General features: G+C 41.7%; 1 protein-coding gene across 6 annotated transcripts in view; it reads left to right on the forward strand.

Moving 5' to 3' along the window:
* Positions 1–21,801, forward strand: part of sipa1l2a (signal-induced proliferation-associated 1like 2, genome duplicate a) — an 80,698-nt gene that overhangs the window by 49,241 nt on the left and 9,656 nt on the right. For 4 of the 6 annotated variants that reach the window (XM_086044751.1, XM_086044755.1, XM_086044752.1 and 1 more), the window contains exons 10-18: positions 3,870–4,144; positions 9,510–9,764; positions 11,290–11,436; positions 12,894–12,997; positions 13,080–13,168; positions 13,901–14,274; positions 16,662–16,940; positions 17,761–17,814; positions 19,431–19,569. In XM_086044751.1, coding sequence (XP_085900877.1) covers positions 3,870–4,144; positions 9,510–9,764; positions 11,290–11,436; positions 12,894–12,997; positions 13,080–13,168; positions 13,901–14,274; positions 16,662–16,940; positions 17,761–17,814; positions 19,431–19,569 — 1,716 coding nt within the window. The remainder of the gene's footprint in view (positions 1–3,869; positions 4,145–9,509; positions 9,765–11,289; positions 11,437–12,893; positions 12,998–13,079; positions 13,169–13,900; positions 14,275–16,661; positions 16,941–17,760; positions 17,815–19,430; positions 19,570–21,801) is intronic. The other 2 variants (XM_086044754.1, XM_086044756.1) reach the window with 2 other exon arrangements.

Raw genomic sequence — 21,801 nt, forward strand, 5'->3', positions numbered from 1 at the left:
TGTTTTGTTTTGGTTTTTTTTGCAAATATTCCCTAATTTTGAATGTGATGCCTGCAACACTTAAAAAAAAGCTGGGACAGGGGCAACAAAAGACTGAGAAGGTTGAAGAATGATCAAAAACACCTTTTTATACCATGTTAAATGGAAACAGGTGAGTATCATGATTGGAAATAAAAGGGGCATCTTCGAAAGGTTCAGTTGTTCACAAGCAAGGATCTGGAAGTGTTCACCACATTGTGAACAACTGCGTGAGCAAATAGTCCAACAGTTTAAGAACATTCAACATTTCTCGATTTACAATTGCAATGATTTTAGGGATTACATTATCTATGTTCTGGAGAAATCTCTGCACATAAGTGGCAAGGCCAAAAAACAACACTGAATGTCCATGACCTTGGATCCCTCAGGTGGCACTGCATTAAAAACCGGGATCATTGTGTAAAGGATATTGCCACGTGTACTCATGGGAACACTTCAGAAAACCATTGTCAGTTAACACAGTTCGTCGCTAGATCAACAAATGCAGGTTAAAACTCTACCATGCAAAGCGAAAGCCTTATATCAACAACACCCAGAAACGCCGCTGGCTTCTCTGGTCCCAAGCTCATCTCAGATGGACTGAGGCAAAGTGGAAAAGTGTGCTGAGGTCTGACAAGTCCACATGTCAAATCACTATTAATAGTTAAAGAAACTGTACATGCAGGTTTTGGAGCAATACATGCTGCAATCCAAGCAACATCTTTTTCAGGGACATCTCTGTATATTTCAGCGAAACAATGTGTTACAGCAGCACAGCTTCATAGTAAAAGAGTGTGAGTGCTAGACTGGCCTGCCAGCAGTCCCGACCTGTCTCCCATTGAAAATGTGTGGCGCATTATAAAGTGCAAAATAGTGGAGACTAACATTGGAGACTGTTAACCAACTCAAACTGTACATCAGGCAAGAATGGGAAAGAATTCCACCCACCAAAAAATCTAAAAATTAGTGTCCTCAGTTCCCAAATGGTTTTTTAGTGTCGTGAAAAGGAAAGGTAATGGCGCACAGTGGTAAACATGCCTTTGTCCCAGTTTTTGGGGGAATATGTTGTGGCCATGAAATTCAAAATGAACAAAAAACAAAGTTCATTCTACATGAACACACTCTGCACTGAGTTTGCTTTTAAAAACAGTGAAAAGCATATGAGACACAAATTCCAACTTAAATAAAACAATGGCAAATATTTTTCTTTATATATAATATATATATATATATATATATATATATATATATATATATATATATATATATATATATATATATATATATATATATATTCTTTACCCTAATAGTACAACAATAGCACACTTCCCCCCGCAGCTTAGGAATGGGAACGTAGAAGTAAGGAGAAAGACTATGCAGCCCAAGGACAAAGATTTTGCATAATGTGAAGGCCCCAAAAGATTCCAAAATTCTACAAAGTAGTCACCTTAGTGAGTACATCCATCACATGAAAGAACAGAGAAGGCCATATTTGCATTTGTGATTAGCCAAAGGACATCTCCTACTCATTGGCCATGCTAATCTCTCTCACATGTGCCATGCTCTTGCCCATGGGATTTGTGATGGATATTTCACAAAAGATTATAAGTACTAGCATGCAAGTGGGTATCTGTGCTTGCCTTATAAAATGTGCATCAGTAAGGTGACCCTGCCCAATTTGGTCCAGAACCCTATGTCTTTTATATCTGGAAGTTGATCCAATTTAGTTTTCATCGGAAGGGCTTTCAGACAGTAGAGCGAGTGATGTATTGTGAAGCAAGTAGACTGGCCACTCTAATGCTGTGCAGCCTGTGTGAGAACACCACTAAAAGCTTTGTGATAACATCCTGCTCTCCAGGGTGTCGGTGAGCTCGGGGGCCCCATGTTTGGATTTTATTGAACAAGTCATCACTGTCCTATGTGTGGTCCTTTTCTTTTGACTTTCCTGTGCATGCACCGATAAAAAATATTCCTTGGATTTGAATGATTAACGCATTGCTTTTTTTTTTTTTTTTTAATATTGTGGTACATATTGGTTTGCTAAATCTGCATGGATTTGGATTCTAGGGGTTACAACATTTTAATCTGCTCTGCTGAGTTATAATCTATGTTTTGCTTTTTTTGTCCCAATGCTTCATTCATCATGAATAGCCCTTGAGATTATTTTTGGTTCAATCCCTGCACATGCCACATTACAATGAATTTAATTGGCTGACACAAGTGACAAGCCTCTGTATGGAAGCCTGTCTATTGGGGTTGTGCTAAATTCAAGTTTTATCTTTGAACAGTAGCTAATGACTGCTAAACAACATTAAATAGAACTTCACATATCCTAATGAAGTAGAGTATATTTTCACTCTTTGAAGCAACATAAAGCATATTTTTTTCTAACAGGTAAAGTTTTGAGTAATATTTTAACATTCTCAACTAGATTTAAGAATAAATAGCAAGTTAAAGAGGATTACTGGTTCAACGGTCAGTTACATCACATAACACATCTAACTCTTCGATGTACATTGCATTTTTCTTCTTTTATTATCATTGTTGACTTTTCCGTATTTTAGGAGCAACGAGATGTATGCACAGTGTGGTGGAAATAATATTCGGTTCTATGGTTGTCATCACTATTTTTCTTTGCCATCAAACTTCAAGACTCCATCGTTACTAAACTTGTCAGACATTTAGCATCAGTTTAATACATGCCCCTGTACAGGTAGTACTGCTATTACGTGACAACAGCATGCATTAGCCCTGCAAAAGTGACACTTCTTATATTTCTTCACTACAGGTTAAATGTTAAAAGTGAAGTCTCGCTTACCCTTGTGTCATTGAGAGAAGCACATGAGCACATTCATTTTATGGAGTGATTAAAAAGGTCCTAATGAAGCCGTTTTAAAAACCATGAGAACTGTGAATTTCTGACAAAGGGCAGTATGATTTGTGTCCGATTCCCAGGGAAACCTTCCTTGTATTCTTCTCCCAAAGTTTTCTCAAGACCCTCAGAGAGTTTTAGAACTTCATATGTTCAGGGTTTTTTTCCCCTTGATAGTTTCCAATTCTTCCCTTAGTTTTATGTTCCTTAAAGTCCTTGTTCAAATTGATTTGAGCACTAGACCGTGATTATGTCTGTTAACCAATTGGTAAATAAAGTGATTAACAAACTAGTGAATCCATTCATACCAAACTAATTCTGTGTCTCACTTAGAGGGCACAGTTGATCTGTAGTGGTCCACTATGGTTGTCTGGGCTCCACTCGCGCAGCAGGGTAGGATTTCTGCTAGTGTGAGAATCTGGTGAAGTGTTGACATGCCAAAGTCTGAGTTAATGTGTCCCTGAAGCCAGCTGCCACTCTGAGGTATATAGAGGCAGTCAACCACAACTGAACCGGGACTAATCTGGCGACTGATTAAAGCTCATTGAGTGCAGTGTGATTTCTTCTACAGCGCTTCTACAGAAAACACTTTTGAGAAAGCTTCCAGTAACACAGTGCACTCACGCTAGAGCGAGACCTACGAATAGCTTGGTCAAATTATGTTGTCAAGCCAGAAATAGATTGTATGCTTTTATCTGTGACCTCTTTTTTGGGCATTTCCTTCTATAATGATGCTGAACTGGAATGGGTTTACTGAGCATTGTTTTAAGGCAATCTACTACTAGTGTTAACAACTGGGGTTATTGATAGCATGCAATTTTGAAATGAATCCAAATCAATGTAATGCTACACACCATTCTCTCTAAATAGAGTCACTGCAATCATATAATTGCTCTCATATTCAGATACAGAAAACTTGATTCATTCCTGAGGTCATATTGCACATAATTATCAGACTGACTTTTTATTCCTGTTTAAGATCACGACGAGAGGCTGTGAGACGATAGAGATGACTTTACGGCGCAACGGCCTGGGCCAGCTCGGTTTCCACGTCAACTTTGAGGGAATCGTGGCTGACGTCGAGCCCTTTGGCTTTGCTTGGAAGGCAGGCTTGCGACAGGGTAGCCGACTGGTGGAGATCTGCAAGGTGGCTGTCGCCACTCTCACCCACGAGCAGATGATCGATTTACTGCGTACCTCCGTGGCCGTCAAAGTGGTTATCATCCAACCATATGAAGATGGGACCCCACGAAGGTAAGAAATACAACTTTAAGTAACATTATATTTATATTTGTGTTAGCTTGATCACTGATTTTTACTTCAGTTTTCTCATCCGGCAACAGAGGAGCAGCATATGTGTTCTCCCAGATGACAGCCTAATATTCTTTCTCTTTGAATCCAACACAGCAGCCCCTCTGGCTGAACTGCTATCTAATCCTCTTAACAAAATCAGTGTTCATAAATGATGATACAGTCATAATTGCAGTTCAGGGAAGCTGAAATTATATAAAACAATAATTCTACAAAAACTGGTCCAGCCTCTTAAAACTGTGGTTACAGCATAAGCCACTATGCTGTGGCTTGGCTTGGTCATTGTGCAAGTTTAGTGGTCAACGGCATTTCGGACATGATTTTCAGACCATGACGGATAGCTCAAGCAGGGCATTGGGCCGTAAAATACAGAAGGAAATTATACTGTAAATGCCTACAAGGTGGCACGATACTATACTAGATATTGATGTGTATTAGATCCGGATGTGGCATTAGCAAACAGATGCATTTGGCAGAGGAGTGGGTATTACCATAGAAGAACATACTGGTCTGTGCTTTGGAGCTTTACAGGAGTATTTCCCCCGCTTGCCAAACACACAACTTATCGCTGTCTCGTGAGAACCAAAAGCATCCATCTCAAGGTCTTGTGAATATTTTCCCAAGGCTGGGTCAAATCAAGAGGCGAGTGGTCAGGTGAAAAATTGTGAGGACTCTCAACTCTTTTTTTTTTTTTTTTTTTTTTAAGTTAAGTGATGTAGTCAACAATCAGTGCTCTGCACAATGATCTCAAAGGAAAGGAATTCAGCCGGGGCTTGAAGGGCCCAGTCAGTCCTCAGTGGCCCGAATGATGGGGGTGAGCTAAACAATGGACTAGAGTCTCATGCCCTCTAGACAATATAACCTACTTCATATGCCCTCAATGACACTGTTTCATTTGCCAAATGTCATTTGGAATAAGAATGTTTATCTAGCTTTTTCATTTGGATTTCCTGTCCTGTCAAGGTTGATTTGATGTCATTTTTTTTGGAGGTGCTTATGTCTTAAAAACTATTATAGCTCTGTCTGAAGCCAAAGCAGATATGGCTCTGACATGAGTTCTAATACCTGTGACTGTGATTTACACTGGGGACAGGATGTGGTTTTAGCCCAGTGCAGCAGTCATTCACTGATTAGTAACGCAGAAATGGCCTAAAAATAATGGCCCTTTAGACAATGTTTTGATAAAATTGAAAACAGAAGTCAACCCAAACATTTTTTTTCAAGAATATGTTCCCAGTAGGCCCACTAGTCGAAACACGGCATTCTGGTTAATTTTGCGTTAATGGAGTGTAAGTTAAGCAGCAAAATGCACTCGTTATTAGCCATCTCTGGCATTTTGTCTTCTGACTGAAAATGACATCACAACTGCTCACAACAACCAATCACGGCTGACCTGTTTTCTGAATCTCAGCCGTGATTGGTCGTTGTGAGGAGTTGTGATGTCATTTTCAGTTGACAGAAGAAAAAATGGCCGCCCCCAGAGATGGCTAAAACGAGTGGATTAACACTTATTCCACAAACGCAATATTTATCAGAATGCCCTGTTTCAACCAGTAGCCTTGCGTAGAACATATTCTTGAAAAAAAAAATATTTGCGTTGACTTCCGCTTTAAGTATACAAATTAGTTTAATGTGGACTTAAATGCATGATGACATTGAAATACAAAAGGAAAAAATACACAAACAGAAGGATGATAGTGTATTTATGAAGATAGGAATCCATTTTATTCTATCTATTATTGTTTAGGGCCCAGTCATCCCCGGATTTAATGTTTATCTCAAATTAAAGGGGGCTCAACCTGCTCCAGACCCCTGCTGATAACAAGTATTACTTGTGACATTTGGATGGCCACTTGTGACCTTTACTTTGAAGTGCCATCAGACTCATCATCATGGATTTTCATCTGGACTCAAGTTAAATCGGATTTCTCATTTCCCATGATGGCACTCTGTGAAAGAAAACGCTGCTAAACAAAAACATTCACAACCTGCCGCTTAATCCCTTCACTTTCTACACAAGACCCCTTCTTTCCTTCTGATCACTTGGCAAAGAAATCATTGAGAGGCTTTTTTTTTTGCACACATATTCACTTTGGAGCACACCTTCTTAATGAACCTCAGGACAATGATGCTCTACAAAGGCCTAGTGGAGGTCGTAACCTCTCTGGCTCTTTGCTGTGACATGGACTGTGGGAATGGATTAGCATGTCTTTCAATCCCTGGCCATGTCATTGAAGTGACAGCTCTCTGACCGAGGTCCAAGGTCCTGTTGTCACACTCATTTATTCTATTTTGTTAAGCGCCAATAGCTGATTGCCCCCCAACTGGCCAAGACAGCACTAATGTTGTTTTAGCAACGTCACTTAAAATGGTTGAAACTGTCAAATTATTTCCTCCAAAGAAAGACATGACAATGTGAGGGCAAGTTGTATTTGTCAGATTTTTCTGTCACCTTATGTAGGCCAATGTGGTTAAAGGTAGGCCTATGGCTTTTAAGTAAAGCTTGTGGAGATCAAGAGGAAGCAGACAACATGTCATTTCAGTTCCTCTCCTTTCATTCGGATGAATGCGTCTACCAGTCTGTTTTTTCAACACCATGCTAAAGCTCAGGTTTAGTGCTGGTTTCCTGCTGTTTCACCATGATTTATACACACAAAGACAGAGTCCCCCCTATATATTTCAAAGCAAGAAACCCTGGTCCAGTCTGCTGGTTATTTTCAACAGTCAGCCTGGCAGGCAGTGAGCCGTAACATTAGATCATACTTTGTCACTTCTTGATCATTCTTGTGCAAATAGCACAGCCAGAAAAAAACGGAGACCTTTCCTGTTGACAAGCTGTTAACTACGTTTAGCCTTTGAGGGAGTAATTGTGGTTGGCAATCTGGCATTACCATGTACACATACTTCATCAAGGTAATGACTGGGTTAGCAGTCCCGCAGAAAGAAGCGTAGTATTGTTGAGGTTTTAACACCTTTTCTCATTCCCTCCATTTCCTCCATCCATGTTGCAGTCCCTGAATCCCATCCACCACCATTGGAAAGGTAGCGTAATAAAGGATTTCTTTAAAGGGGGGAAGTCAACCCAAACATATTTTTTCAGTAATATGTTCTATGCAGGCCCACTAGTTGAAACAAGGCATTCTGATAAATATTGTATTTGTGAAATAAGAGTTAATCCAGCCGTTTTTAGTCATCTCCAGGGGTGGCCATTTTGTCACTTCTGTCCACTGAAAATGACATCACAGTTGCTCATTTCTCAGGTAACGACCAATCACAGCTCATCTGTTTTCTGAAGCTGAGCCATGATTGTTCATTATCTGAGACCTGAGACACCGTGATGTAATTTTCAGTCGACTGAAGTGACAAAACGGCCGCCCCCTGAGATGGCTAAAAGCGACTGGATTTTGCTGCTTAACTCATATTCCACAAACCCAATATTAATCAGAATGCCTTGTCTTAACTAGTGGGCCTGCACAGAACATATTTTGGAAAAAAAATTGTTTGGGTTGACTTTCCTTTAAGTCTTGAGTAATACAACACAGAAGCAAATGTATATTCTATTCATCATGTCCTAAACACGACTTATCCAGAGCCCCAGATATCAACATGCTTAAGACAAGCGGCAGGCGTCTACAATAGACTGTCACAGGTCGATCGTCATTAGAGTGTCTGTACTAGCTAAACCACTACACTAAACCCGCACCCCCTGCCCCCAATCTCCAGTAAGTGTTCAACAGAATGTAATATTGCTGCCACCCATTATTTACAGTTCCATATGTGAACCCTTTGATGCATGATACATACCACACATGAAGTCAGTCAATAATTTGAACCATAAGATCTAGAGGATGTTATGCATACCATTGGCAGTGCTTCACAATGATGTGACGTTTGACATTGGCCATATGTGTGAGCTGGGTGACACGGTGGAGATGGAAGTAGTGGAGGACAATATTTAAGGTTGGCTCGTGTGACACCCACAGCCCCACTCAGATGCCAGTTGTAAACAGCCAGCCAGCCATGGCCCAGTTTGATGAAAGCGTCTTACTTACATGGATTACTTTTCCCCTTCACAATCAGTCAATGAGCGCCCCTCAAGCCTCTCTGTTTGGACTTGTGACCACAGCAATGTATACATAGATTTCAAACCTCAGTGGATTCTGGAAAATAGACTTTGGAGGGGTAGGCAAGTGCAATCACGAGGGTCATGCTTGAGATGCTTGTGGAGAGCTTGCACAACATCCTGAATGTTTAACCCTGACCCATCACCCTGTAATCCCTTTCCCCCAAATATACACATAGCCCACGCTGCAGCAACAATGTTGCATGAAACAGCATCCTCGGTCTATCTACTTCAGAGATTTTCACTGTTATTCACAATAATGACATCGAGATGGCCATCGTAAAGCCCCTTAGATTGTCAGCTTTATTGTGTTAGGCAAAAGAGTTGGTGTACAGTGTGTACGTGTATGATACAAGCACACGTGTGATGGAAATGGGGATTTTTGAGTTTTCAAAGTAAAAGTATATCACCCGTTTTTTGTTTGATATTATTTGAGCAGTAGTCATATGTTGGAACATTTCCAGCATACTTGTGATGCATTATTATGATGACACATGGTACAATAATCATGGCCATTATTGTAGCTGTGTGATTGTATTTATTAGTAACGGTATTACATCAATTAAAAAAAATTGTAACTGTACTGTTAAACAAATGCAACTACCAAATGCAGACATTATTTAATAGACGTATAATGAATTATTATTATTTCTATGGAAATATTCTTAGTGCTCAGCAAATTATTTCTGACTTTATTGTACATTTTCCTCACATTAAATATGCACTAATTTGCATGTTAACAAGGCTTTGATGTTCCATATCATTTGTAATCAAATCTTGAGTTCAAGCCTCAACTCCAGAGCCTTTTAGCATCTTTTATCATAATGTTTACATTATGTTCCATTTCACTGCTCTCTCCAATCCTGTTTTGCAGAGTAGCTTCATTAAACTTAAAAAAAAAAAAAAAAAAAACAGACAATAAGCCACACAGTTTGTATGCTATTAGCACTTAGCTAATTGCTAATTGGTCATCAGCAGTATACGTTTAGTGTATAGGTCCTCTTCAATTGATTTCCAAAGGCCTTAGATGAGATGGATGATGGAAATGTTAAAATATGAAATGTTAACAGCTTTTACTCAAAGCAGTTATTAGCGACTACTTTCATTAATAATTCATGCTGTTTCTTCCATATTACACAGACTCGTGGCTTAACCTTAATTGTCTTTTCTTGAACTTCTTCTCAGGGGCTGCTCTGAGTTGTATCGCATTCCGTTGGTGGAGTACAAAGTCGACAGTGAGGGTACACCGTGCGAGTATAAGACACCCTTCAGAAGGAACACCACCTGGCATCGCGTGCCCACGGCGACTGGAGCTCCTTTGTCCAGAGGGTCACCCACTCAGGGTCCTGATCGCCTCCAGTGTCAGCAGATCCTGCAGCAGCATCCGGCCGCTATCCCACGAAGCACATCCTTTGATAGGAAGTTACCAGATGGATCGAGGTACTCTCATTGTCGCTACAATGGACAGTCTTTTTAAACCTTTTTTAGGGGGGTTGTTGATTACATATATAGTATAAAGCATTGCTTACACCAGAACCACAATTCTCTTCCAGAATAAGAATAATTCTTGATATGCAGGTTGGTAATTGTGTAGAAAATGGATGGACGGAAAAATGAAACTCATTAAGTGGTGCTTTTGTGTTGGACTATCGCATAAATATGAATGGAACAATTTAGTCCCCATCAATCCACTGCGTCTCGTTCATCTCTTTTTGATTGCATCTCCCAGTCTAGTTTTTCCGACAGCCTTTTTAGGACATCTCCATACAGCCATGTAAAGCAGTGATTTGTTCATTCTAATGAAAGCCCCACAGTCATGATAACCTTTTCACAGTGTCAAAATGACCCCCAGTGGTTTTGCCTGTTCTGACTGTACTGGGATAACGGCCACCTCCTCTGCCTAATCACGGCCTCTGTCAGTGGGAGCACTCCATTTACCATTCTTTCTTTTACTCCGTGTGTGACTCCCACTTCACGAGCGCTGCACCTCTGCGCCCCACTGAAGAGGAGGTGATGGGGACACTGGCACGGCGCAGCTCATCCCAGCCAATTACTGCAGAAACAAAGAGAGAGTTCCATTCTTAGACCATCAAATGACGCAGCTCACGAGAAATGGGAGCCGAGGGGAGATATGAGACACAGGAGAAAATATAAGAAAGACGTGAGAATCATAATAGATTTTTATTGATACTACATTCTCTTTGAGATTTTTTTTTATAGATTTTTTTTAATTCAGACTGTATTTGGATGCAGCATGTTTTGGAAAAACATGTGTTTTGATCAGGCTTCATTAATACCGGAATTATAGGGTTAAATTAATCCAGTAACTCTCTGGGTCAGCATAGTGTACTAGTGGTCAGCATGAGAGCCTCAAAGTTCTGGGGTTCGGGGTTTGAATCTTGTCTCCGGCCTTCCTGTGAGAATTTTGCATGTTCTCCCAGTACTTTTTTTTTCTTTTTTCTGGGAACTCTGACTTTTTCCCACATTCCAAAAGCATGCTTCTCAGGTTGATTGAAGGTTTGAAATTGCCCATGCTATGAATTTGAATTTGAATGCTTTCTTGCCTACGCGTGCCCAGCTATTGGCTGACAGCCAGTCTCTCACCCAAAGTCAACTAGCAGACTCCAGATAACCCGTGCCTAAAATGAGAACAAGCAATACAGAAAATGGATGGATGATACATCACTGGCCAATCTAAATTAATATTTACACATTTTTTTTACTTTGACTTGACTTACTTTTTAAAGGCTTGTGCAATATAGATTTTTCCATGCGTTGTAATTTATTGCTATGTTGTTTCAGAAAACAAGGCAGATTTGCAACAATATGTACCTTCATAAGTTAACTTGCACCTCCGATTAAAAAAATAACAAAAGATTTTGACCAGTGTTATTTCTCTATGTGCAGAATTGTTTAATTGAATGTAATTTGATAACTTACTTATGAGCCCTTTTTTGTTCTGCAGAATGATGCAAGATTTGGAGAATCCCCAGGTTACTTCCTGTAACAAGGGAGACCAGCATTACCGCAGCTCCCCCAGTAACCAGTCCTCCTCCAGCGATCCAGGACCGTGTGGCAGCAGCTCCTGGTCCCAGCAGCCTGGATATGATGGGTATGTGACCACACAACTGGTGCTGCTTTTCACAGCCCATAACAGCCCATTAATAATCAAAGCTGATTTCTTTTATTCCTGCATTAATAACAGAACATAGAATTTTACTAGATGGTGGTGGAGATGGGGTGTTTGTGAAGGAGGTTGTTATTATTATTATTATTGTTATTATTATTATTATTATTATTATTTTTAACAGGGAACAGTCCATTAGAAGTGCAGTTTAGTTCACACAAATGATTTAATGTCTGTCTTAGCCTACATTCAGCACATAATTGGAATGGACATGATTCAATGGATTGAGTCTGTTCACCCAATATTTGCTAACGAGCCTTCTCCTTCTTGTTTTCTGTTTTATCATTGATTCTGATAAAAGCTGCCAAGTATAACCACTAACTTGCGAAATAGTTTAATCAGCTGTTTTACCCTAAACCACGATTGTCAAGATAGTAATTTCTATGTTGGATGATACTTTTTTACAATAAAACAGAGTGGACTTGAAGTCGATTAAAAAGCACTGAATAAATGAGATATCCTTGGAAACTTTTTAGGAGGAGCATTAAATCAGCCTGAAAAATGTTCATCTTGTCTACCTGGAAGATCAATGTCCTCTCTCCAAAATAGTCAATTCAGATGGAAAGCCAAGTGATTCTTTTTCCTTTGTAATTTCAGACTGTTTCTTGCTTCTATTCTCGGAACACTGAAATGAAATGATAAAACCATTATAAAGAACTGCTGACTGTAAGTGGAGTAAAAACCTGGCCTGCAGAACTTAGAGAGGGCATTCAAAACGTCTGCTTTGGAAATGATTAAAAGAAATAAATTATACTTCCAGTCATATCCAAAGAGACCAGCAGGTTGAGATTTTGTATCTGGTACTTCGATGTCATCGGAAAATGTCATGTCATGCTCAATATGCTGGCTTACCAGTTTTCTACCTGATACTGGCACATGTGCAGGATGCACCAGAGACCAATATGCTTCTCAAAGAGGTTACAGACCATGACAAGAGGCTTTGCTCCACGCTGCTGCCTTCCTGTCAGTAGCCTCAAACGTGCACTAAATTTTCAGGGATCCGGAAAACTGTGGCCCATCAGAGCTGACACCGTGGAGAACAAGACACATTGACTAGTCCATTGATCCCCAGCTAGGGTCACTGGAAAGAATCACAAGGCAGCATGGCCGCATTTCAGAAGAGGGAACCCCTATTAGCTCTAATAGTTTTAATTATAAACCCTGTTGGAAAAATTGGCTCCTCTTATTCTCAAGAGCAAGATAGTTCCTGCAATGCTGAGTCATCTGAAAGGTCTTTTGTTTGCTTCTGTGTTCTGAGCTCAAGTGTTTCGGCTCTTAGTGATTGCACACTAATTGCGTTACCTCTGCGGAAAATCTATTGAAGCTTTTCTCCTTGTGGAATACAATGCCCACCGCGTCCTTCGTCATGTTTTTCTGCGCAGATGTCCCTCTCCTATCCTTCATGAGCATGCAGGAGACATCCAAGGGGGCGATGGAGACATCCACAGGGAGAGAGAGCCCACTCTGGAGAGGACCAGGTCGGCAGGTGAGTGCTCGATACCACCATTAAAGCACGTAGTCTAGAGACTGGATAATTATGACGACTTTTTATTCATGTCAATCTGCAGAGGCCAAGTGGCACATCCCCTCCACTAAGATCCTGAACCCTCTGAAGCAGCGAGAAGGAAGCAAAGACTCCCCCAACAAGCTCTCCAGGGTAAAAGTCCAAATGTCTCATTTGATTTGACGTGAAATGGACATATTTGAGACTCGATTGCTTCTGAGCAGTGTTTTGGGTGAAACATGTTGGATGTATTACAATGCAGCCTTTCACCTCTGTTCACACTCAGAGTACAGGTCAGCATTGTTTATTATGATGCAACCAGTGGCTTCAATGCGTTGCTCATGTTGTCCCTGCTAGCTTCCCTTTACATGTATCACTCATTCCACTCATTATCTCGTTCACTTGTGTCCCATCTCATCGCTCCATCTTTGCTCGAGACACAGTTCCCCAGAAGCTTGACCATATTCAATATATTAGCCCTTGTCTCTGCTGTGTATTGTTTTCCCCCCAAAGTCAGTGCTTAGCAGTCCCTTGTGCCTTCTTTGCTTTTTGCACTGATACCAATGACAGCTGCATTCACAATAACCAAGGCTTTCAAAATGATGTTGGTGCTACGTCAGCCCAGGGGAGATGGATGAAGAGTTGAACCATTTTCTTGGCACTGTAAAGTATTTGCCCCAATGTGCTCACCATCCCGTTTTCAAAAAAGATCTTTTTGATGTGATATGCTGTGATGACATTTTCTCCCACTGAACTAGGACAAAGAAAGTAAAAAAAAAAAAAGTCAAATATTCCTGTTTAGTGCCTGTGATACACAAAACTCCCGTAAGAACTGTTTGATTTTGTCTGATGTACTGTACATCTGTGATTCTCTTGCTGTCCTAGATGGGCGATAAGAACTCGAGCCACTCAAGTAGCAACACTTTGTCAAGCAATGCCTCCAGCAACAGCGACGATAAGCACTTTGGCTCAGGAGATTTGATGGACCCGGAGATGTTGGGTCTCACTTACATCAAAGGGGCCTCCACGGACAGTGGCATCGACACCAATCCCTGCATGGTCCCTGGGGCTCGGGTGTTGATGCAGAGCAGGGTGTCGGAGCAGGGACACCCATGGGTGTCCGAGCACCCTGAAGACGGGGCATCTGAAGAGGAACATGGCAAACCATACCTGCCGCAGGGTTATGCTTCTGCCTTAATGGCTAGTAATGTGACAGAGGGAAGCATCGGAGACCTGAGCGAAATCTCTTCACACTCGAGGTATTACACATCACCTAAACTACATGGTTATTATTTTTAATTGTACTGCTTTTATGTTTACGCAAGTTGTTTGATTTGTTTCATGTGGTGGACAAATTAAAGCAAGGGCAACGTTATGAAGCAGCACACTTAGCATCTCACAATGTCTAGGTGACTGCTGAAGTGACAAAATTCATTTTAAGAGAATACATAAATACTCTACACACTGAACACACTGTACTGTAAATGTATACACACTGCTGAAGCGTCATACTTGTTCCCATATATACCAATTACTCAGTAGGTGGCTTTTGGGTTTTCATTTGCTTGCGAAATATTCAATAGAGCCTTGAAGAGTACTTCTGCTACACTTTAAAATGAGCTGAACGTGTTGTCATTCAAATTGATGCATACAACTTGTTGGAATTCTCACAAAAATGGTCCTGACATCAGAAGGACAACAGCAAAAGCAAAGAGTTCTGTAAATACGCATTGCATACAACAACCAATGAAAGACAAAAAATGCATCAATATAGGTCACGAGAGGGCTGTTGAATGCTTTGATAAACACGAATGAGAAGTATTGACAGTAACCATACCTAAAAAGCAACAGAATAGCTATCGTGGAAATATGTGGAACAAAATACCATTAAAGTTCCAAATGGTGAACAATGTTTTGATGGTGTTGTGTTAACTAACAGCGACTGTGAATAATACCTCACATGATCTTTCTGATGCAGGGCCAACACTATAAAGTGACACCATGTTGTACTTGTACATTAAATAACACATTGGTCATACATAAATAACTTGAAATGCATGGTTGGAGACAACTGCAATGTAGCCCGCTAGAAATCACTCGGATTTCATATACAAGTGAAGGAAAGTGCAATCAGGCTGTAGTTGTACAGCCAAGTGGAACTTTTTCATTCCTGTTCACCCATTCAAAAGAATCCATTTTGATCTGTGTCCTACCATGTGGCCCAACAAGCGTATTTGTTATATGAATTGGATTATGCTACATCTTATCTCCTTGACTAGTTGAGTCAAAATTGTTAAGCAACCCATAAGACCACTCATGTTTTGGGTGTTTTGTGGAACACTTGGTCAAACTTGGCCAGTTTGAAGTCATCCTACAGAACACGTTTATTTAACGCTTGGGACACTTACTCAAATTTGAGGAAGCCCAGGAACAAAATGGGATAAACATCTCAAACTGCCTTGATGTTGTTCACATTTTCTCTGGACCATTACTTGATTCTGTTGTGGGTTATTTCTAGTGTGTCAGGTTATTGATTTGACCACTGAGATGAAACACGCAAGCCGATTCCTTGTTATGCGGCTCACCATACAATCCCGTGTTTCATTCGCCACAAAGACCCCTGTCGCCAATTTGTTGAAAAAAAAATGTACCTGTAGCTAGACTTTTTCACCCATCCTTGCTCTCTACTCTGACTCATCCAGCTGTGTTGAGGATTGTTGATGGAGCTGTTGTCAGGCTGAAGCAACGTGGGGGATGGCTTCATCACATTCCTGTCCAAATGCCCCTCACCAGACTGCTGCCCGTCTGGGAAAGAGGAGGGGTGTGAACAAGACTAGTCTAGCACCCAATGGTTACAGTCACTAGTTAATTGAGGTCTCATGTCATGTAATGGATGCCATTACATCCATTACATCCATTACATGACTATGTTTGCATAATTTGCTCACATTAGTCGTGTGTGGGAACTCAACTCTTCTATCCAGAATAGCATTCAGCATAAGGAACTAGTCCGTATCATCACTGCACCATGACCACCCTGATGCTTTCCATGCTTTTCATGTAATTGTTTTTTTGGCCATTCCCACCAACAGTGCAGCAGCACATTCAGCAGGGGTGTGGCCCAGATGGTCATGAATATGCAAGTGGAGGCTACCACCAGCTAATGCCAACTTTAAGTTTTAAATTGACCAGAAAAAAAAAACATAGGATTTGGATTGATCCTAAACTTTAAGACTATATCAGTCACTATATTGATGAACAGGAGAGCACAGACTTCACATCACATCATGCGAGATTTATGAATTGAAACTATGTCTGGAAATGCTTATACTTTTATTTGAATTTAATCATGCGTGTTTGTCACTACTCTACAACGTAACACAGCAGTTAATCACAAATAAGAAAACTGCACATGAAAGTAACAGGTACAACTTTGACCAGTCTATTATACAAATATCCAGAGATATGTAGTGAATACAGTATGTGGCAGGACAATAACACAGGAACACAAGCGGCCCGCTCAAGTGGAAGTATCATTTTGTCATCTCATTTTTGTTCATGCGTTCATATCTGCTTTTAATCCGTTCATGCATGGTCAACTTTTGAGTTGCATTATTTCTTTTCTTTTGTTTTGCTTTTCGGTCAGTGGCTCACATCACTCTGGCAGTCCGTTGGCGCGCGGGGCCCGATACTGTATGTCCACCGACTCCACCAAGGTGTACACCATCCCTCAGACCAGCAGCTCAGGTGCAGAGCCAGAGCCGCAGTCTGGACCAGGCCCCGATTATGGCCTGGATCCCAGCTCAGAGGCTTTTGGGCAGACACATACACAGCCAGATGGCAATCTCCCAGTGAAGACAACTGATAATGATGGTGATGGTGATGCTCACAGCAATGAGGAACCTCTCAACATTTCAGAGTGTGGGTGAGTGTTTGTGAAGATGGTGGAGAAAGAAATGTGATTTTGCATGAGACTCATTGGTTACAGTTGACTTTTACCACGAGTGACTACTATGTGCCGTATCTGCCAGACCCATTCCAGTACTAGCAACCCCTCTGTCTAATGGACTCCGAGTGTGCATAAACTCAGCCTGATTGAGGTAGACAGCTTCGGAATAAATATGCTCAATGAAGACGCGGACATAATACGCTTGGAACATGTCACTTGTGGTTATTGATCGTTTCCGAAAAGGCGGATCCCTATGGACTGCCAGCCTGAGCATGTAGCAGATCTCTTGTGGATGCCAAGGAGAGATCCACACACTGCTAGGGGATGGCAAGTACAGAATACTCACGGGGAATATAAAGAGAGATCGATGCATGCCATTACTCAGCCTCATTGAACTTTATTCCCTGCAAAGGCTCTCTGATGATGAAATGGGCTTGGGGCTTCTTTCAAAAGAGTAAGACTCGCCAGGGCATAACTTTGTTCTGGCTTTTAAATAATTTCATTTACTCTGCAAAATTTGGTTTTTAAGAGCTCTGTGATTGATCACATGTGCTGAAGTCATCTTGTGCAGACTTATGAAAAAGCCCCCTAATTCACTTATCCCCCCATTGGGCTGTTTATTATTTATTTTACCGTACATACGCTTGTCTCATGATGAATGGTGTAATATTTTTTCACTGATGTTGTTCTAACACAATTGAAGTTTCTGTTGACCTGCTATAACACTAATCAGTACTTCTAATGATGCTTCTAACTCCACCTTTTTTTCTCTTCCACTCACTCCTTCTTGTTCCAGAGGAGCTGAGAGCTTGTTAGCGCTCCTTCTCAAAATGCTGTCTGAGCGTGCAAGGTACACAACTCAGTGGAAATCAACCCTCTGGCCCTAGCACTGAACCATTGTGACCCTCCCCCATACACACACACACACTACCCTCCCATTTCCCAGACTGCCACATCACTCCCTCAAGATGGTTGCTTGCTATAAGTGGAGGTTAATGACTTGTGCATCAGAGGCGGTGACATTTCTACTGCAGAATAATGTTACAGTGCGCTACTGCTTACCCAAAAGTCCTTGTGTCAGCTCCCCAGCCAACGCACTGTTAGGTTCCAGCTGGATGATAACAATAATGGTAGACAAGCCTGTGGAGTGTTTGGTGGGTTAACATACTGGAAACACTATATTCTGGTGTTATTATTTCGCAGAATTGCCTCCAGTAACAGATGTTTTACTTGAAGCTATAATGAATATATTTGTAGTTATCCTTAAAGTGGAAGTCAACCCAAACATATTTTTTTCAAGAATATGTTCCCAGCAGGCCCACTATTTGAAACACGGCATTCTGATTCATTTTGCGTTTGTGGAATATGCGTTAAGCAGCAAAATGCACTCGTTTTTAGCCATCTCCGGGCGCGGCCATTATTCTCTTCTGTCGACTGAAAATGACATCACAACTGCTCACACCAATCACGGCTCAGATTCAGAAAACAGGTCAGTCGTGATTGGTCGTTGTGAGCAGTTGTGATGTCATTTTCAGTCGACAGAAGACAAAATGGCCGCCCCCAGAGATGGCTAAAAACACTGCTTTTGCTGCTTAACTCATATTCCACAAACGCAAAATGAATCAGAATGCCGTGTTTCAAATAGTGGGCCACTGGGAACATATTCTAGAAAAAAATATGTTTGGGTTGACTTCCGCTTTAATACGGCAAAGTTGTGCCCAAAACAATGAGCCACACATTTTTCATAGTGACAGATCAAGAACCAGGACTAAACACAAAAGATGGTTCTCGCGTAAAGTATAGCCTAAAGAATTGCATAATCTTTTAGCGAGAGCTGTGGCGTGAATAGTCTCCGGCTGTGCAACTCTTAACACATGTGCACGTGTCTGTGCAAGCATTGCAGCCAGGCTTGTGTGTTGTAATTTCCCACTGCAGCCATCTAACACTCTGCCAACAGCAGTGCCAAGAGCACTGCTGACACCGTGTCATCCTCACTGGCTGCTTAGAGCTGACTTCACCCGATAGGTCGCTCACATCCAAGTGCTCGCTCTAAAACGCATTTGAATGTCCTCAACCGCCCACAAACCAAAACATGCCACCTCTTCTGGGTCCTGCAGCTCTTATGTCTTCCTCCAGTGGTGTCTGAACACTCCTCCAGAGTCCAATATTTTTGCACTTCTTTCTGGTTGTCAGTCATATACAAATCCTTTTTTCCCCCTCCCCTTCCTCCCTCTCACGGTGCTTGGCTGTGTTCTTCACACTTTCCAGCTCTGCTCCTTCACACGCTGTTGAAGCCTGATGTTGGCATGCTAAATCACATCCACCCGAGTTGCCTTGTGTGATACTGACATACTTTCTTCAATAGCTGAACCCAGGCTGCCTGGCCCAAAGCCTCCCCTGCAGGATGTTGCTTGCATGACCCTGCTGATGAGCTCTGCTGTCGTGTGCCCTCTGTCTTGTCTTTAGGCAGCTGTATGCACAGGAGGCCGCCTGCCGCCTCCAGGCCGCCGAGCGGGACGGAAAATCATTACAGAGACTTTCAAAGCAGGAATACGTGAAAATGATGCTGCCCGACAGTCCACCAGGAGAAAGCAGGGGTCAAAAGGTAAGGCCACCAACCAGCCTTACTATATCTAGCATGGCGCAAGTGCAAATGGAACCTGTTAAACTTTAACATGAGAAAACATAGCATTGCAAGGATCAAGCACAGATATGAGCAAACAGCCCTTAGGCTAGTTTCCTGTATTCAAAGCTTGAACCAGCACAGATAACCTCTAACCATAAAGGCAGAAAAGCAGAGTAAACATCTGTGGCCACAGCTCCTCTCCACCAACGCCACGGTCTTTATCTCGGTTTCTATTGTCAGGTAAATTCAATTTATAACAGAGCCTGAGTCTGCTCTATTGGGATGTCATGGATTAAAGGCGCAGAATGGAATTATGTTTGCTATTGCTGGGTCCTCCAGACTCGATTAATTGCATCATAACCCCCACCCTCTTCCTCCTGCCCTCCATCTATTATCTTCCTGGAAGGGACCCTAGAGATGCACAAATGGGTTATTTTTGGATGGCACTCAATTCTTGTATAAAATCCACTTCCCCTAGTGAGAGGAGGAAGACACGCAGCCGTGTCCTTGCACAAAGCATCTTGGTGCAATGATTAGTTTGTCATATTTTTGCGCACTAGCCTTTCACTGTAAAACAGCTCTTTTCTGTTGTAAAATGAGCACAGATGTGTCTGGGTTGCTCTTTGTCATTTCCGCTCCACGTCTAAGAAGAGCTCAACAACAAACCCAAAGAAGTGCTGCAAGTTTCGATTGTGAGCCTTTGTTTGCACACATCCTGTGCCTGATAACATGCGCATGTGGAAAAGCAATCTGGGAAGGAGATGCATGCCACAGGGCACTGAGCCAGATGTCTAAACTACTGTATATAAACCATGTAATCCTAATGAATACATACGGCTCTTTTGTTGGGGGTGAATGTTTTCAATCATCAGCTGGCACATTACAATAATGACAATGTTGGAAAAACCATTGGATCGTTTCTAATTTAATACAATGTGACGTGATTGGGCCTCTATGTAATCAAGGAGAGTAATATAGTAAAGGTTAACGCATGTGTCACTTCCGGCTGCCACCCGATGCCATTCTTTGTGTGGGTGAGCAGGTGCTGAAAGATTTTCTTTGGCAGTCACGATGTCCGCCGGGACGTCCCTTCCACGGACAGGCTGGCTATTGTGCAGCTGACGTAAAGGAAAGGCCGTTTGCAGCTTATTCTGCCGCATGGCTCCACTTGTGGGAAAGAAACTGGCAACTGAATAGGTGGTTGTCCAACACATCCTCCCAAGTGGCACGTCAAAGAGTTCCATATGCTGCTCATTGGCTTTGTCCATTGAGGAAAAAGTCAGATTAATCAGGGGGAAAAATAGGTGGATGTGATAGTGTGGTTGATAAAAGAATGGGCTAACGAATTCATCGCGGCCTAAAACAGGCATGGGATTTTTGGCAGTGACGATAACCATTGGCACCTGGAAACAGCTTAAACTGTTATACCGCTTCTGATTCAAGCTATAAATAAAGGCGGTAAAAAGATTGCTTTTGCAAATCATGAACCCATTAAGGCCGAAAGCGCCTTTCTCAACAGCTCCCCAAAACCTATGGTCGCTTTTGGAATTACCCTTGAAAACCTGAAGGTCTCCCAGAAATTCAACACTTACAAAGCTATTAATATCTCAGCCCCTGTAGCAGACAGAAACATAATTCCAAAAGAATGAAAGAGCTTAGACATGTGGCTTTCACACAGGCGGAATTTATTATTATTTACTGTTTCAATCGAAGATGTAAAACTAACGTGTCAGTGCAAGAGAAGCGCTATTTTAATTATAAAAAAAATCGAGTGGTAATTGCCATCCTCTATTCTGTTACAAAGACGTCACCATCGTAATTGTCTACAAACCATATCATATCACGTCCGACTGGTTCCACTGGTCGTGCACGTCGTCTATATATCACTGCCGTTACTTACTTTAATCAGAGCTCCCGGCGATCGACGGCGTCCGCTATTAGCCTACCTACGGCTCGAAAAAAAATCCACGACATCCTCCGAGGTCTCGCGACACCGTCACGTGTATATTCTGATGCATTAAGTTGGCTAAAAGACGGAGAATTGGATTAAAAAAGGCCAGTGACGTATCCGCTCCCCCGGTTTGAAAGGTAGAAAGACGGAACAGCGCTCCCGGCTCTAGCGGTAGAAACGCGCTTCTGCGCTCCCGGGCTTAAAGGGTTAAAGGGAAGTGAAGTCAAATATTTTCTTCACATTTATATGTTCTATGCACC

The sequence above is a fragment of the Filicampus tigris genome, chromosome 11 (assembly GCF_054856515.1).
Source record: "Filicampus tigris isolate MCC_2025a chromosome 11, RoL_Ftig_1.0, whole genome shotgun sequence".
Classification (NCBI taxonomy): domain Eukaryota; kingdom Metazoa; phylum Chordata; class Actinopteri; order Syngnathiformes; family Syngnathidae; genus Filicampus; species Filicampus tigris.